General features: G+C 39.2%; 1 protein-coding gene across 1 annotated transcript in view; it reads left to right on the top strand.

Annotated features, from left to right (window-relative positions):
- The window catches only part of PEX7 (peroxisomal biogenesis factor 7), a 114599-nt gene that overhangs the window by 26604 nt on the left and 69553 nt on the right, over positions 1 to 18442 (top strand). Inside the window, exons 8-9 of the mRNA XM_011962180.1 lie at positions 17608 to 17685; positions 18062 to 18170. Coding sequence (XP_011817570.1) covers positions 17608 to 17685; positions 18062 to 18170 — 187 coding nt within the window. The remainder of the gene's footprint in view (positions 1 to 17607; positions 17686 to 18061; positions 18171 to 18442) is intronic.

Here is an 18442-nt window from a genome sequence, read left to right as displayed (position 1 = left end):
TTTTTTTTTTCTTTTTCTTAAATCTTTGGTGCCTTTTATTACCTATATAAAGTCAAGGGTGATAACTAACATCATAAAATAATATTGCTACTTAAGTTAAATTCAGTATATTGACTTAATGTTTTTCTTTCAATCAATTAAAGTTGTTGCTTCATTTATCCTAAAACAGTAATATTCACGAAACAATGGGGTTGATGGCTACTTTAGTATGTACACTTACTTGTTTTTAATGTATATTAAGATAAATAAGTAATGAATAAAATAAATGTTTGTGCCAGTTAAAATAATCTCTTGTGCAGCTACTTTCTGGGAAATACTGTTCTAGGATGTCCAGGATGGATGGTCACTCAGTCTTCATCTCAGTGAAAGTAAATTTCACTTTCTCTTGAGATAACTTATTTGATTTTTAGGTTGTTCTGATGATTAAGAAACTGCTTCTTGTAAGCCCAAATCTACCTTCTATAGCAACCAACTGCTGCTCTTAGTGCCTTTCTCTGAAGTGGTAAGACCGAGTCCAGCCCCTTTTGTCCAGGAAACCTCTTGAAAATAGCCATTGTGCTCTCTTCCAGACTGTGCACTTGTCATTTCATTGCCCTGTCCTCAGATGACATGATCTCTACATCTTTCATCCTCCTGGTAGCCTCCTTTGATAATCCTTTGAAACAGTGCCTTAGAAAGGGGCACTGTTTTTCAGTGCCCCTTTCAATATATACCTAATTTATTCCAGAAATGTGATGAAGGGCTAAGCTTTATAAGATTTTACCACCATAGTCTTGAGCCCCTAGTTCTAATAATATTATCTAAAGTGGCTATACATTGTTCTCAGCCATGTCTTAGTGTTAGGTTACTTTGAGTCTACTAGTAACACACTTACCTCTTTTGTTATTTGAACTGCTATTGAACCAGTTTTACATCATTCTATAATTTTGCAACTGATTTATTGAACCGAAGATACACTTCTGTTTTTTAACTTTTTAAATTTGTTTTGCATGCTACTATTCTAGTTAGCCTTCGTTTTCTTTTCAAATGCAATTTTTGGTAAGTGTTTGTATCAGGATGCCTTGAATGTTAGTGTAATAGAAAACAATTAGGTGGCTTCAACAGTCAGAGTTTACTGTTTCACATATTTTCCTTGGTTATGTGAAAAATAAATGAAGATAACCTTTTTAGGTATTTGTTACAGCAGCACCCCTAATTATTGGCACCAATTTCTCTCTCAGTCTACTCAGGCTGCTGTAACAAAGTATTATAGACTGGGTGCCTTATAAAGAACAGAAATTTATTTCGTACTGTTCTGGAGGTTGGAAGTCCAAGGTCAGGGTGCCCACATGGTTGGGTTCTGATGAGGGTCCTTTTTCAGGTCAAAGACTACGACTATCTTTTCATTGTATCTGCAGGTGATGGAAAGAGGATGAGAGAGGTTTTGGAAATCCCTTTGATAAGGGCACTAATCCCGTTCATGAGGGCTCTACATTCATGACCTAATTACCCCCCAGAGGCTGTACCTCCTAATACCATTATATTGTAGGGGGTTAAGATTTCAACTTGTGAGTTTTGTGGGGACATATTCAGTCCATTGCATATGCAGAATACTCAAAAATACTTAAAAGGATTTAAGCTCAAATGAGAGTTTTAAGGAGCTTGTAAATATTTGTTGAATAAATTAATAAATGAGGCTGAGTGCGGTGAGTCATGCCTGTAATCCTAATACTTTGGAAGGTCGAGGTTGGCAGATCGCTTAAGGCCAGGAGTTTGAGACCAGCCTGGCCAACATGGCGAAAACCCCGCCTCTACTAAGAATACAAAAATTAGCTGGGTGTGGTAGTGCACACCTGTAGTCCCAGCTATTTGGTGACTGAGGCACGAGAATCAGTTGAGCCTGGGAGGTGGAGGTTGCAGTGAGCTGAGATTGTGCCACTGTACTCCAGCCTGGACAACAGAGTGAGACTCTGTCTTAAAAAAAGTTATTAAAAAAAAGTTGATAAATGAATGAACATAGCCAATTTCTGTTTGTTTGTTTTTCCACCAGTATGTTTAGGGAAGCTATGTTGTGAAATAGAACAGCAACTAATGGGTCATTTTCTTCTATGGAAGAGATTATATAATAAAGATGTATAGCATGGTTTTAGTCAATCTGGGATTCGAATCCCAGCTTTTGTAAGTTACCTGTTGTGAGACCTTGCATATGTCACGTTTTTCCTAAACTTGAGTGTTTTTATTTGCAAACTAAGTTTATTAGTAGTCTGTATCACAAGGTTGCTGTGAGTGCTTAAACTAGAACCAGCATTGAATAAATATGAGCTAGTATTATTATTTGCTCTTATTATAATAGAGAAAATTATAAAACAAGTTAGAACTTTTCCAGTTACCAATTTTACCACTTGATGGCTGTGTGTCCAACAGTCAATGTTCAAGTTGTCAGATGAAGCAAAAAAGAGAAATCCAAGATTTAGATATATTTTAGGCTTTGAGGAATGAAGGTCTTGGTGAAATGAAAAGAAAGAAAAACGTGGACATTATCTGTGTGAATGGTTGCTAAACTTAGCATTGAAGTAGGAATCAAATTTTTCTGTGTATTGTTTAACTGGTGTCTGCAGAGGTCATTGTGTCTTTTGAGTCCCATAAAATGCCTTTGGCTTTGCTTATTCTAATGCTGCTGAATATATAATAAAAGTTTTAGAAAATTCAGTGAGAATAGAAAAATAAGAGTGAATCAACAATTTTATTTCACTGCTTTCTGACTTAAAACATTGTGCTACTGAGAGTGAGTTAAAGTGACTTTAAAGATGACGTAAATCAATGTAATATATTAATGTCTAATTTTCAAACTAATGAGTTTACTTATCACAGTTTTAAAAAGTGAAAATTTGTTTTCATTGTCAAATAGCAAGGTTTATCAATTTGCTAAATTTTGATAACGTATTTGATCCATTGAAGTTTTTGAGCATTGCTTATAAAAGCTTATTTTTGACCTAAGTATGCAACTATTAGTATTCTGTTATGGAGAAAATGTATTTGCTTATACATTTTAAGAGTTAAAATCTTGTTTACTTTAAAAAATGAATCAATTATTTGCTTTTTGATAATGATAGAAGTTGAGAAGTCAATGATGATAGGTACTGTATTAGTCTGTTTTCACATTGTTATAAAGAAATACCTGAGAGTGGGTAATTTATAAAGGAAAGAGGTTTAATTGACTCACAGTTCCGCATGACTGGGGAGGCCTCAGGAAACTTAACGTTATGGCAGAAGGTGAAGGGGAAGCAGATGACCTTCTTCATGAGGCAGCAGGAGAGAGAGAAAGAGAGAGAGAGAAAGCAGGGGAAACTGCCACTTTTAAAACCGTCAGATCTTTTGAGAACTCCTCACTATCACAAGAACAGCATGGGGGAAACTGCCCCCGTGATCTGATCACTTCCTACCAGGTTCCTCCCTTGACACATGGGGATTACAATTCAAGATGAGATTTGGGTGGGGATACAGAGCCAAACTGTATCATTCCACTCCTGGCCCCTCCCAAATCTCATGTCCTTTTCACGTTTCAAAACCAATCATGACTTTCCAATAGTCCCCCAAAGTCTTAACTTATTCCAGCATTAACCCAGAAATCCAAGTCCAAAGTCTCATCTGAGACAAGGCAAGTCCCTTTTGTCTATGAGCCTATAAAATCAAAAACAAGTTAGTTACTTCTAAGATACAATGGGGCTATAGGCATTGGTTAAATGTTTCCAATGGGAGAAGTTGGCCAAAACAAAGGGGCCACAGGCCCCATGCAGGTCTGAAACCCAGCAGGGCAGTTATGAAATCTTAAAGCTCTGAAATGATCTCCTTTGACTCCATATCTCACATCCAAGGGGTGGGCTCCCATGGCCTTGGGCAGCTCTACCCTGTGGCTCTGAAGGGTGCAGTCGTCATGGCTGTTTTCACTGGCTGGCATTAAGTGCCTGTGGCTTTTCCAGGTGTACAATACAAGCTGTCAGTGAATCTACCTTTCTGGGGCCTGGGGGACAGTGGCTGTCTCCTCACAGCTCCAGTAGGCAGTGCCCCAGTGGGGACTCTCTGTGGGGGCTTCAACCCCACATTTTCCTTGTGTACTGCCCTAGCAGAGGTTCTCCATGAGGGCTCCACCCCTGCAGCAGACTTCTGCCTGGACATTCAGGTGTTTCCATACATCCTCTGAAATCTAGGTGGAGGTTAAAACCCTTGTCTTCTAAACTCTTGTCTTCTGTGCGCCCACAGACCCAACGCGACATGGAAGCTGCCAAGGTTTAGGGCTTGCACTCTCAGAAACAATGACTCGAGCTGTACCTTGGCTCTTTTTAGCCATGGCTGGAGCTAAAGCAGCTGGACGCAGGACAGCATGTCTTGAGGCTGCCCAGAGCAGCAGGGCCACTGAGGCCCACAAAACCATTTTTCCCTCCTATGCCACTAGGCCTGTGATGGGAGGGGTTGCTGCAAAGATCTCTGACCTGCCCTGGAGGCATTTTCCCCATTGTTTTGGCTATTAACATTGGGTTCCTTATTACTTATGCAAATTTCTGCAGCAGGTTTGAATTTTCCCCCAGGAAATAGGTTTTTCTTTTCCACCTCATGGTTAGGCTGCAAATTTTCTAAACTTTCATACTCTGCTTCCCTTTTAAATATAAATTCCAAATTCAAATAATCTCTTCATGAATCCATGTGACTGTACACTTTTAGAAACAACCGGGTCACTTCTTGAATGCTTTGGTGCTTAGAAAATCTCTTTTGCCAGACACTGTAAATCATCTTTCTCAAGTTCAAACTTCCATGCATCTCTAGGGCAGGGGCAAAATGCCACCAGTCTCTTTGCTAAAGCATAGCATGAATGACCTTTACTCCAGTTCCCATTAAGTTCCTGACCTCTATTTGAAACCACCTCAGCCTGAACTTCATTTTTCATATCACATTTTGTTCGGAACCATTCAAGAAGTCTTTGAGAAGTTCCAAACTTTCCCACATCTTCCTGTCTTCTGAATCCTCAAACTGTTCCAACCTCTGCCCATTCCCCAGTTCCAAAGTTGCTTTTACATTTTCAGATTATCTTTATAGCAGTACCTCACTATTCTGGTACCAATTCTCTGTATTAGTCCTTTTTCACACTGCTATAAAGAAATACCTGAGACTGGGTAGTTTATAAAGGAAAGAGGCTTAATTGACTCATGGTTCTGCATGGCTGGGGAGGCCTTAGGAAACTTACAATCATAGTGGAAAGTGAAGAGGAAGCAGACACCTTCTTCAGAAGGTGACAGGAGAGAGCAGGGGAAACTGCCGCTTTTAAAAACATCAGATCTCATGAAAACTCAGGATCACTAGAACAGCATGGGGGAAACTGCACCCATGATCCAGTAACCTCCCACCAGGTCCCTCCCTCAACACATGGGAATTACAATTCAAGATGAGATTTGGGTGGGGACACAAAGCCAAACCATATCAGGTGCCAATAAAAAATATTAATGCAGAATGACAACCAGTCCTGCATTTCAAACCAGTGTGTTTTCTTCAGCAATGCATTTATGTTTAAAACTACACGAGAAATTTATCAACTGAAGGCATTTTTTTCTTTCTTTGCATCCTGTTTCTTTTTTAAAAATTGAGGAAAGAGTTGGACTTGATATATTTCCTTTTGCATATTTAGTCATGCCCAGCCATTGATTTTGGAATAGGTTACTGCAGTAAGATTTTATTACAATTTATAATAGCCATTTAAAGCTTTTCCCTGTAAAGATTGTGATTGTACAGAAAAATAGTTTCTAGTTAGATGTCAGTTGAATCAATTCTCCCTTTTTGAATTTTACTGCCATTAGGATGTGATATGTCATCACCTTTCAATTCTCATGTTTTAAAAGCATTTACCTTCTTTTGACTTTGTTTTATATTTTAAAGTTTAGACTTGTATTAAAAAAGACAGACCTGTCTCTCCTTGTAGCACATATTATGTGCCAGGCATGTGCCAGTCATTGAAGTTGCAGGTATAAATAAGACTCATGTGCTGTTCTCTGGTTGTAATTCTGGGACATGTAAACAAACAATTTAGGGTCCCATGTAAATTAAAAAATAAAACAAAAAAACCATTCAGTACAAGATGATAGATGTTGAAAAGAGGTATCTAGAAGGTACATAGAGAGGAGAACCAGGGACTTCAACAGATGAGGTGCTATTTGCCCTGAGTCTTGGGAAGTTAGTAGTTTTTAGTAGTTTGCTAGGCAACCCTAAGGGGAAGGGATATTTCTTTTTTTGTTTTGTTTTTATCTTGAGATGGAGTCTCACTCTGTTGCCCAGGCAGAGTGCAGTGGCACAATCTCAGCTCACTGCAACCTCTGACTCCTGAGGCAAGCAATCCTCTGGCCTCCTGAGCTCGAGCAATCCTCCTACCTCAGCCTCCTGAGTAGCTGGGGCTATAGGTGCGTGCCACCACGCCTGGCTAATTTTTGAATTTTTTGTAGAGATGGGGTTTCTCCATGTTGCCCAGGTTGATCTCGAACTCCTGGGCTCAAGCAATTCACTTGCCTTGGCCTCCCAAAGTCCTGAGATTCTAGGCATGAGCCACCACACCTAACTGAAAAGGACATTTCTGATGACGAAGAGCCTCTACAAAAGTTAAGATTTGTAAAAGAGCATGGCATATCCACACAACCACATGTCCTTTGATGTGCCTGGAGCATAGAGTGTGTGTGCTAGGAGATGGTGTAACGGAGGTAAGGATCATATCCTGATGAGCCTTGAATACCTGGATGGTGGGGGTTGGACTTTATGCTTTGAAAATTCAGGAGAAAGATGAATTGTGTAGATTTTGGGCCACACACTGTGGGCAGAAAACAGGACATACATGGATAGGTAAGTATTATCCATTTTCTACTTAATCTACTTCTTCAAGTATTAGTTGTCAGGTAGGACTAGACTATGATTCAGGCATCTGGAATTTTAATACTTAACATAAAAAAGGTATGCAAAGGCTTGTCTTAACTCTGTAGTTTATTTTATTTATTTATTTATTTATTTATTTATTTGAGATGGAGTTTCACTCTTGTTGCCTAGGCTGGAGTGCAATGGCACGATCTCGGCCCACTGCGACCTCTGCCTCCTGGGTTCAGGTGATTCTCCTGCCTCACTCTCCCAAGTATCTGGGCTAACAGGCATGCGCTACCACACCTGACTAATTTTGTATTTTTAGTAGAGATGGGGTTTCACCATGTTGGTCAGGCTGGTCTTGAATTCCTGACCTCAGGTGTTCTGCCCCCCTCAGCCTCCCAAAGTGCTGGGATTACAGGCTTGAGCCACTGTGCCCAGCCTCAAGTCTGTGGTTCTTAAACTTTGCAACAGATTAGCATTGCTTTGGGAGCTTTTTTTAAGAGATAAAGTCTTGCTCTCTTGCCCAGGCTGGAGTGCAGTGGCATGTTCTCAGCTCACTGCAACCTCCACCTCCTGGGTTCAAGCAGTTCTACTGCCTCAGCCTCTTGAGTAGCTCCAATTATAGGCATGTGCCACCATGCCTGGCTAATTTTTGTATTTTTAGTAGAGACAGGATTTCACCATGTTGGCCAGGCTGGTCTTGAACTCCTGACCTTGTGATCCGCCTGCCTCATCCTCCCAGAGTGCTGGGATTACAGGCATGGGCCACTGCATCCAGCCAGGAGCTTTAAAATATCTTCATGCCCAGGTCACAGTGTCTGGGACTGGAGCCAGACATCAGTATTATTTAAAGATTCCCAGATGATTTCAATGTGCAGCATTGTTTGGAAGCCACTGCCTCGACTTGATAAGCGTTCAATTCTAATGACCTTGATACATGTGTTATCTAATAATTTGGAGATTGCAATATTCAAAATGTAGATTTAAAAAATCTTTAATAAAAGGAGCGATTTGGTTTACCTTGCAAAATCATTATTCCCAACCCGTTATCTAACCTCAAAGTTTTCTAAAATTTTTTAAAGAAGAGAAAATGATAGTTTTAAATAGATGGAAACTATAATAGAATATGTTCAGATAGAGAAGGACTTTCAAGCATGACTACTGCTACTATATCTGTAGTCTCTCTCACACACACAGTGTAGGTGTCAACACTATGCATGTCTCTGAAGTGAGTGAGTGAGTGAACTGTGGATAGAAATTAAAATCCCCATCTCTGATTTTAGAATCTATTAAAAAACATATGTAGGAGAATTATGCAATTTATATGAAACTAGAAATTGTGTTTGGTTTTGCTGCAAGCTAATATGAAATGAAATTATTGGCAGAGCTATGTAAATGTATGTAAAATTTATGTTTTACATAAAGAGACGAATAGAAGCACGTATATATTTAACTGTACCAGTTCTATATTACAAATATATATATATTGTGTATACACATTTCAAAAAGAAACAACGGAAAAATAATTCAAAAACTAATAAAAATGGTTGCCTTGAAAGGGGGTAAGGTAGAAATCAGGGGAAAGGGGACCAGAATGGAAATAAGATTTCTTCACATATAACTTGTATTATAGTTTTGACCTTGGAACCATTGAAATGTTTTATGTAATTAAGAATCCCAATGTATTAATAAGTTGGAAAGAAAAAGCAATTGCTAAAAGTTGAGAACAAGCACATTAAAGGTCCATCAAATTGGTGCCATAACTAGGTATTGGAAATAATTATTTCAAGTGACTTTAGAAACCCAGTATTGTGATTAGACATTCCTAATAAGATCAGTCTGATAAACAAAAATAATTAGGCCTGGGCACGGTGGTTCATGCCTGTAATCCCAGCACTTTGGGAGGTCAAGGCGAGTGGGTCACTTGAGGCCAGGAGTTCGAGACCAGCGTGGCCAACATGGTGAAACCCCATCTCTACTAAAAATACAAAAATTAGCTGGGTGTGGTGGTGCACACCTGTAATCTGAGCTACTTGGGAGACTGAGGCAGGAGAATCGCTTGAACCCGGGAGGCAGAGGTTGCAGTGAGTGAAATTGTGCCGCTGCACTCCAGCCTGGGCAACAGAGTGAGACTCTTGTCACAAGAAACGAAAACAAAGAATTGGAAAGAAATTTGAAACTACATTCAAAAAATTTAACATTGCTACTTTGAAACTCATATGTACATTGTAGGATAAGGCATACCAGTAATTATGTCATTAGAAACTGAAAGTTTTAGCCAGGCGCAGTGGCTCACGCCTGTAATCCCAGCACTTTGGGAGGCCGAGGTGGGTGAATCACGAGGTCGGGAGATCGAGACCATCCTGGCTAACACGGTGAAACCCCGTCTCTACTAAAAATACAAAAAAAAAATTAGCCATGTGTGGTGGTGGGCACCTGTAGTTCAGCTACTCTGGAGGCTGAGGCAGGAGAATGGCATGAACCCAGGAGGTGGAGCTTGCAGTGAGCCAAGATGTCGCCACTGCACTCCAGCCTGGGCGACAGATTGAGACTCTGTCAAAAAAAAAAAAAAAAGAAACTGAAAGTTTTAAAGTGAGAGAAAAGCGTTATGAGAGAAAAGCGTTATGAGAATAAAGAAGTAGAAACAATCTTAAAGTTGAATGGGGAATCGTCATATAAACTTGTGATTTGTTTTTCTCTGTCTAAAAAAAGTACATATTTCTTAGTTTTTTGCACAATAAAGATTTAGAAGCAGTGACAACTGAGTAGCAGTGAATATTCTTAGTGCCCTGAGTATGGCCTCTAAATACTGTTTGCCACTAACAGGGATCGTGTCTTTGGAGAAGTCATTTATTCCAGGGCTGGGCAGGAATGCAAGACATCTTCTTGTGTCAGAAAGCAGGAAAGCTGTGAAAGGTCGCTGGAGACATATCAAAGGTTTAGAAGGTACAAGTTGAAGGGATTCTCATTGGCCAAAGATGAGATTATTGGAACAACCAAAAGAATGAAAGCAATGAATTTAAACACCATACACACACACACACACGTGTGTATTTTCAGTCCTTACATGGAGATAGAGTTGTGATTAGGAAAAATGTAGTTACCATTGAAGATTATTAGGACAACCAGCTCATTATTCTGAAAATTGATAAACGTAAAGAATCAAGGCATTTACCTTCCCTTTCTTTTATGACTTTTATTGTGGTATTATAAAATAGTTGATAAGAAAAGTTCTTTATAACAGGGTTCTAGCTAATAAATGCAGAAGGAATAGCAGAAATTAGAAAATCACTATTTAGTAGCCCCTAATGAAATAATGACTCTAGGCAGGGATCACTGTGGATGCTAAAACCATTAGTTTAAGATTGAAACATTCTCTGAACAATCTTAGGATCACTAAAAGTGAGTCAACCAGAAATTATATGCCTCCTAATATAATTGGAAGCCAAAAAATAAAATGAACTAATCTGATTAAGCCTCCAGATCTAACTTCTAATTTAAAGGAAATTGGAAGGGTAGAGAAAAAAGCTAATTACCACCATGAGGAAACATTTGGGATAATCCAGAAGGCAAGAGATTCTACGAGACCAATAACTTGGTTTCTTTCAACAAATAAAATGAGATGTGGGGCAGGAAGATCAAGGTGTGGGGAGGAGGACTGTCCTAACTTAGAAGAGACTTAAGAGACATAACAGCTAAGTATAAAATGTGGGTCTTGTTTGGATACTGATTCAAATAAGCTGACTGTAAAAGAAACATTTTTGGGGACAGTCAGGGAAATATGAATTAGGACTGAGTGTTAAATTACATTAAGTAGCCATTGTTAATCTTGTTGGGGTGAAATTGGCCTGTGCTTATGTAAAAAAAGACAAACTGGCCTTACCTACTGAAGTATTTAGGAGTAAAAGGTCTGATGTTAAAATACTCCAGTAGTCAGCCATTCAGTCAATAATGGGACAGGTGAAACATGATGGGCAACATGTTGATCATTATGGAAGGTGCGTAATGGGTGCCTGGGGGTTTATTATACTCTTCTCTCTACTTTTATGCGTGTTTAAAAATGTCCATAATGAAAAAAAATTGAAAATTTAAGTTTCAGGGCTAGAGGTAGTGGCTCATGCATGTAATTCCAGCACTTTGGAAGGCCTAGGCAGGAGGATTACCTGAGCCCAGGATTTAGAGACCAGCCTGGGAAACATGGTAAAACCCTGTCTCTACAAAAGATTTAAAAATGAGCTGGTGTTGTGGTGTGCACCTGTGGTCCCAGCTACTCAGGAGGCTGAGGTGGGAGGATCAATTGAGCCCAGAAGGTGGAGGCTGCAGTGAGCTGTGCTCGTGGCACTGCACTGCAGCCTGGGTAACAGAGTGAGATCCTGTCTCAAAAGAGAAAACTTAAATTTCACCTTAAAAGAAATATATAGCCCTTTCTAATCACTCAGGAATTAAAAGTCAGTGACCCTTTCCTTTGTATTGATACAGATAAGAATAAAAATTCTGGACATAGTTTTTTATTTGACAACTTTTAATTAAATAGACCAACTTAAAAAGGGCAGTACTTTACAGTAGATTAAAGATGAGCTCTTTGGGAATTGGTTTCAGTAATACAATTTGTCCTCTCAAACTGTGGTTTTGATGAGGTTCAGATTTCATAAAGCAGCACAAAACATTGTGCAGTGGGTTTTTTTTTTTCTTTTTCCATTCTCCTGGTTAATTTTCTTCACTACTGCCAAGAGTTATCTCATCAGATAGGCCTCTAGAGGACCCTGCTCTTAAAGCATAGAGTCAGGCACTGCATATCTCTTTTCCTTTTTGTATTTAATTTGACCATTTGCCATGCCCACTATTTGAGTGGGAGTGGAGGGGGAGGTTGGGAATAAGGAAGAGGTGGAAGAGGAGACTAACAGAAGATGTGCTTTCCATTCAGATTTGTTTCTCCTTTCCTTCATTCATTCCAGAAACTTTTATTAACTCTACTGTGTGCAAGATACTGTACCAGGCTAGCTGGGAAGACAAACACCTTAGGCATGCCCTTGCCCTCCTGGAGTCCTTGCCCTGTCTAGGGAAGCAGACTTCTGGTTATCTAATGTCTAATGTGGTAAGCGCTTTGAATGTATGCGGTGTTATAGGAAGGGAGGATTTGTCTGGGGAAGGGGCAGGGAGGGCATCCTTTGGTCTAAAGGGGAAGTTGGAATGAATTATTCAAGTGGAGAGGCCAGGGTAGTAGTGTTAGAGTCAAATGAAAGAGCACGCTTGACGAGAAAGGATAGAGCCTGTGTGCTTGGAGCAGTCAGCGTTTTGGCCATTGTGCCAAGATCAGGGGAAAGACATTGCAGATTTTAAAAATCGATGAAATATTTTATACATTATAAAATACATGTAAGATGTAAAAATGATATATTGAACACACATATTCACCATCTAGCTTAAAGAAATGAAACATTACATATACCACTGGAGTCCGCTGCTTACCCTTTCTAGTCCTATTCTTCCTCTCTCTCTATTTTTTTTCCTCCCTTCTTCCCAGGAGTAACCACTAGCCTGAATTTTCTATTTATATATTTTTTGCTTTTCTTGCTATTTTTACAACATATGTATGCATCCCTAAGTCATGCATAGTTTTGCATGATTTTGACCTTTGGGTAATAAGAATCAACATGGATGAATCTCACGTAATGTTGAGCGAAGATGCTAAGCTGTAGGAGCTACATATAGTGTGAAACCATTGAAAGGCTTTGTACGGGGGAGTGACATTTAATTTGTATTTTCTAAAGATTACTTTTTATGCAGTGTGGATAATGGATTGGAGGTAAACAAAAATGGATGGGGAGAACAGTTAGAAGGATGTTATAATCTAAGTGGTAACTTATGGTTGATGGTTGTAACCTCTTAAGAGAAATCATAGACACATTCTTAGCCATAGCTCTTCAGGATCTTATCCCTCGTAACTATTCAACCTTGCTGTTCCCCAAATCTGGCAAGCTTGTTCCTTGTTCAAGGTCTTTCCCTGTTCTCTGTAACCTGAGCCTTTCATCTCAGGCCTACAGAGTTAAATGTTTAACTGCACTCAAGTCTCTGCACAGAGAGGTCTTTCCTGGCCATTTTGTTGAGAAATGACCCCCTGCTCTTGTCATTATTTTCTGTTCTCCTTACTCTGCTTTTTCTTTGTAGTTTTTAAAAAATTGCAACTTGAAATTATACATTTATTTATAGCATGTTTTCTGCTACTAAAATGTAAGATCCATAGGGGCTGGTCTTATATGAACTTGTAATCTCCCTTCCCCCAGTACCTAGTACATGGTGGGTGCTTAATAAACATTTGTTGAATAGATGAGGGAATTGATTGAAGTTGGGATAATGGAATTCATTCTTCCCTTTTCAGCTGTATCTCAAACATCTCTCTGGCTGTGAACTTTTTTCAGAGCTTGAGGTTAATGCCCAAACCCTGTCTTGCTGTCACCTCAAACTCAGTATATATAAAATTACATTATTTTCCTTCCTTCAGTCTTTTACTTTTGTTAATGCTGCCATCACTGACAGTCCTCAGGCACAAAACCTTGGTGTTATCTTGCAGTGTTCACTCCCCCTGACCCCTAGGGTGCTGTATATTCAATCCATTTTATGTCTTTGGGGAAGTTTTCTGGTTACTGTTTGATCTCTGCTTTTTGCCTATTGACATTTTAGCCAGCCCTCAGGGCCCCGTTTCAATCCTTCTCTTAGGTCTATAGTTTGTTTTGTTTTGGAGACAGGGTCTTACTCTGCTACCCAGACTGTAGTGCAGTGGCATGATCATGGCTCAGTGCTGTCTTGACCTTGACCTTGTGGGCTCAAGCCATCCTCCCACCTCAGCCTCCTGGGTAGCTGGAACTACTGTTACGTGTCCCCACACCTGGCTAATTTTTAAAATTTTTTATAGAGACGGGGTCTTGCCATATTGTCCAGGCTGGTCTCAAACTTGTGGCCTCAAGCAGTCCCCCTGCTTCGGCCTCCCAAAGTGCTGGAATTACAGGCATGAGCCACCATGCCTGTTGTAGTTACTCTTTATTTAATTAAAAACAAAAAAAAACCCCCACAGTCTCCTGATGTGTTAGTTCCTCTCCCATGTCCTAATATTTTAAACATAGTATTCAGTTGCCTTTTTTTTTTTTTTTTTTTGAGACAGGGTCTCACTCTGTCACTTCGCCTAAAGTACAGTGCCACAATCTTGGCTCACTGCAACCTCCACCTCTCGGGAGTGATTCTCCTGCCTCAGCCTCCCACATAGCTGAGACTACAGGTGCGTGCCTTCACACCCGGCTAAGTTTAATATTTTTAGTAGAGATGGGGTTTCACCATGTTGGTTAGGGTGGTCTCGAACTCCTGGCCTTAAGTGACCCACCTGCCTCAGCCTCCCAAAGTGCTGGGATTGCAGGCATGAGCCACCGCACTCAGCCTAGAAGGAAATAAATTTCCTTCTTTATTATCCCATTTTTAACTTCACCACCATGTGTGTCCTATCTTTAGCTCTGTCCTAGAGACCTAATGCTTGCCACTTGGTTGTGCAACAGAAGGCAGCTGGCAGCAACAATGCCATCAGCATGGTTTTCTTACTTTGTATCTTTAGTGTTGATTCAGGCTGGATTCTCTTGAGCCGCTGGAGCTCCTGCAGTTTTAGAAGGTGAGAAGTCATAAGGTCTCACCTGCTGCTTCACGCTGGAAGTGTGTGGAGGCAGTGGAATCTGAGCTGATGATGCTAGTATTTACTTAGCAATTCTCTATACCTACCTAGCAGTGATTCAGGTTGTAAAGAGAAACTTGATTGGTTAAATTGTTTTAACCAATGTTTGAATGCCTATTTTACTGTGATGAACGTAGATGTACAAAATGTTTTGCTCATTAGGAGTCTCCAAAATCTAGCAGGTATGTCAGTTATGTAACATTCTTTTTAGTAAATAAAATATGGTAAATGCTGAGTTAGAAGTACGTGCAAGCTGTTGTTGAAGGCAGCATATGACTCATTGAAGGGCTTATCAGGGGAGGCTTATTTCATAAGGGATGTAATGGGGCCACATCTTGACAGATAAATGGAAATTTATAAGTGGACAGAGGCTTTAAGATCCTTGTATAGGTAATTCATGAAAACACAGTGGAATCAATCTGGGCCCAAATGTAGCTCCAGTAAAGAGTGATACCAGCAGGAGTAGAGCTTTAGTTCCTTGATATCATGGCTTAAGGTAGCCAAGAAGTTCTGATTCAACAGTGCCCTCAAGTAGCATGCTGTACAGATAGCCCCGCATAGCGATTAAGAGTGGGCTCTGCAATTAGGCTGCCCAGGTTCAGAGTTCATCTCTGCACCTTACTAGCTTTGGGACTCTGGACAAGTTACTTAACCTCTCTGGGCCTTGACATCGTATCTACTTCATATAAATAAAGATTAAATGAAATAAAATACATAAAGTGCTTATCAACAGGATCTGACACTCAGAGTGTTCAGTAAAGGTTTGCTATTTTTATTTTTGACTGTTTACATCAGCCTAGAGCAGGGGTTGGGAAACTATATCATGTGGGCCAGGACCAAATCTGGCCTGCAGTTATATTTACAAATAAAGTTTTATTGGAACCAAACCATGCCCATTCATTCAGTATTGACTATGGCTGCTTGGTGTGTGCTGCAAGAGCTGGGTTTAGTAGTTGTGACAGTGACCAAATAGCCTGTAAAGTCTAAAGTATTTACCATGTGGCTCTTTGTAGAAGAAATGTAACCCTTTGAAGAAACTTACCATTTACCATATGGTCCTTTGTAGGAGAAATTTAGAGGATAAAATCAAACTCTTTAGCTCTCAAGATCTTCAGTGATTGCTTCCAAACCAGCCTTTTTTCTATCCATTACTAACAGATGGCCACAGCAGCTTTGGTTTTCACTGGCCCTTCTATTCCTTTCATAGCTGCTGCTGGATTGTGCTTCCTTTAGTGTCCCAACTACTCTTCTGTCTTTTGCATGAATATGGGCAGAGGCAGGGCCAGGACTAGGGTAGGATGTGTGAGGCACTCACTCTAGGTACACAATTTAAGGGGGCCTTAAAAAACTTGATAATCAAGATAGTTTGTTAATGTTTTTAAAAATAAAAATTAATGCAAAAAACCCATGATGAACAAAGTATTGATATTTTACTTTTTTATTCCTTTTTTGGAAGCTTAATATAATTTTATTAAACTTTTTTCCAGGTTTAGTATGATAGGCAAATAAAAATTTGTAGGCTGGTCACGGTGGCTGTAATCCTGGCACTTTGGGAGGCTGAGGCGATAGGACTGCTTGAGCCTACAAGTTTGAGACCAGCCTGGGGAACATGGTGAGACACTGTCTCTACAAAAAATAAGAAAAAAATTAGCTGGGTGTGGTGGCACGCAAGTGTGACTCCAGCTACTTAGGAAGCTGAGGTGGGAGGACCACTTGAACCCAGGAGGTCATGGCTGCAGTGAGCCAAGATTGTGCCACTGCACTCCAGCCTGGGCGACTGCGCAAGACCCTGTTTTGGAAAAAAATAAAAAAAATCTAAGTTGTACAGCTTAGTGTTTTGATCTAAATATATCTTGAGTAATGATTCCTACAGTCAAGCTAATTAACATATCCATCACTTGAATAGTTACCATTTTCTTGTTCTCACGATAAGAACATTTCAGATCTACTCTCTTAGCAAATTTCAAGTATTCAGTAATACATTATTATTTATAATAGTTACCATGGTGTACATTGAATCTCTAGAAATTATTCATCTTATAACTAAAAGTTTGTATCCTTTGACCAACATATCTCCATTTCCCCTACCCCCAGACCCTGGCAAACACTGTTCTACTGTATGTTTCTCTTAAGTTTGACTTTTTTAGATTCCATATATAAGTGACGGGATCAGTATTACCGATGTTTTTTTTCCTCAGCCTGCAACATGGCTTAACATAGTAGTGGGCAGCAGAGAGAAAGTAACCCACATTTAAGTGGCTTAAGCCCAGATACTCATACTTCCTACATATATGTGGGAGAGAGTAATAAGATTCAAAGTAACCTGCTGGCTGATCACCAATGTGATATATCAATGGCATATATGCAGGTCCTTGTCAGGACTAATTTCATAAAGTATAATTATGCACATGTTTTGTTGAACTTAGTTTACAGGAGTTATCTGTGTATAATCTGTTGTATAAAATGAAAGAATGAAAACATTTCCAAAAGTTTTCAAATGGTTCACTGAGAGCAGTGAAGCATACATTAGAATAGCAGCATTGGATAACTAAAACTGTTTACCAAGAGATCTGGAAGGATCACCTGGTTCCTGCAAGCTTTTTCTAAGAAAGGCCAGATAGGGATATTAATTGAATTTTAATGCTTTCCAATAAACATTGACCCAGCAAGCTTTTTTAGATGACTAACTTTCTAATCTGCTTTGACATTTCTTCGTGGGGCTGCAAACAGTGATTTGTTGGTAGGTTTTAAAATATGTATAATTTGTTTTAGTGAAGAAGGTTTGGAAGTATACTGTAGAATTCTATGAAAGCAGAATGGAGTCTTATCTGTAAGGAATAAATCTGGAGGAATGGACAAGATCAACTCATTTCTCGGACACCTTGTTGAGATGGATAGGAATTATTTGATGTTTTGACATAGTAAATTAGTTGTTCTGCCTCTCACTGTTATATAACAAGAGACAAAATGCAACGTTGAACTTGATGGTCTTTTGCATTCTAAATGCTTTTCAATGTTTTTAGGTGTATAGTGTTGATTGGAGCCAAACCAGAGGTGAACAGCTTGTGGTGTCTGGCTCATGGGATCAGACTGTCAAATTGGTATGTTAGCATTATTGTATTCGAAAACAAATATTCCCCTCTCTACAGCTTCTGCTAAATTTTCTTTTCTTTTCCAAACGTACTTCTGTAGCTTTATGATTGGACAGCTGAGTTTTCTTAAAAAAAAAATTAAAACATTTATTAGAACTTAAAATTTTCTAATCTTTTGGCTCTGAACTAATAGCTCAGCATTAGTTTGGCACTTAAATACCATCCTGCTTTATATCAAAATAGATTTTTAAAAATCCTTGAGATCTGTATATATATTGTATGTGTATATATAAATGTGTATAGTTTATTGGTATGTATAGTATATGTAAAAGCATAAATTTGAATTTATCCCTCTTGAGTAATTGATCTATTCATTTATTTTTAGTGGGATCCAACTGTTGGAAAGTCTCTGTGCACCTTTAGAGGCCATGAAAGTATTATTTATAGCACAATCTGGTCTCCCCACATCCCTGGTTGTTTTGCTTCAGCCTCAGGTAAGTAATTCTGTATTTACCAAAAGCCTTATTTGTACTGAATGGTGGCCTTGTTTTTACCATTAGGTGGCGCTGTGTACCTTAGATTCAAAGAGAAAACAGGAGCATATTACTATTCTTTTGTGCTCTTAAGACTTTACTTCTTTTTTTTAATTTTTATTTTTTATTTTTGTTTTTATTATTATACTTTAAGTTCTAGGGTACATGTGCACAACATGCAGGTTTGTTACATATGTATACATGTGCCATGTTGGTGTGCTGTACCCATTAAC

The sequence above is a fragment of the Colobus angolensis genome, unplaced genomic scaffold (genome assembly GCF_000951035.1).
Source record: "Colobus angolensis palliatus isolate OR3802 unplaced genomic scaffold, Cang.pa_1.0 Scaffold58, whole genome shotgun sequence".
NCBI classification, from domain to species: domain Eukaryota; kingdom Metazoa; phylum Chordata; class Mammalia; order Primates; family Cercopithecidae; genus Colobus; species Colobus angolensis.
This window is presented reverse-complemented; position numbering and strand designations above follow the sequence as displayed.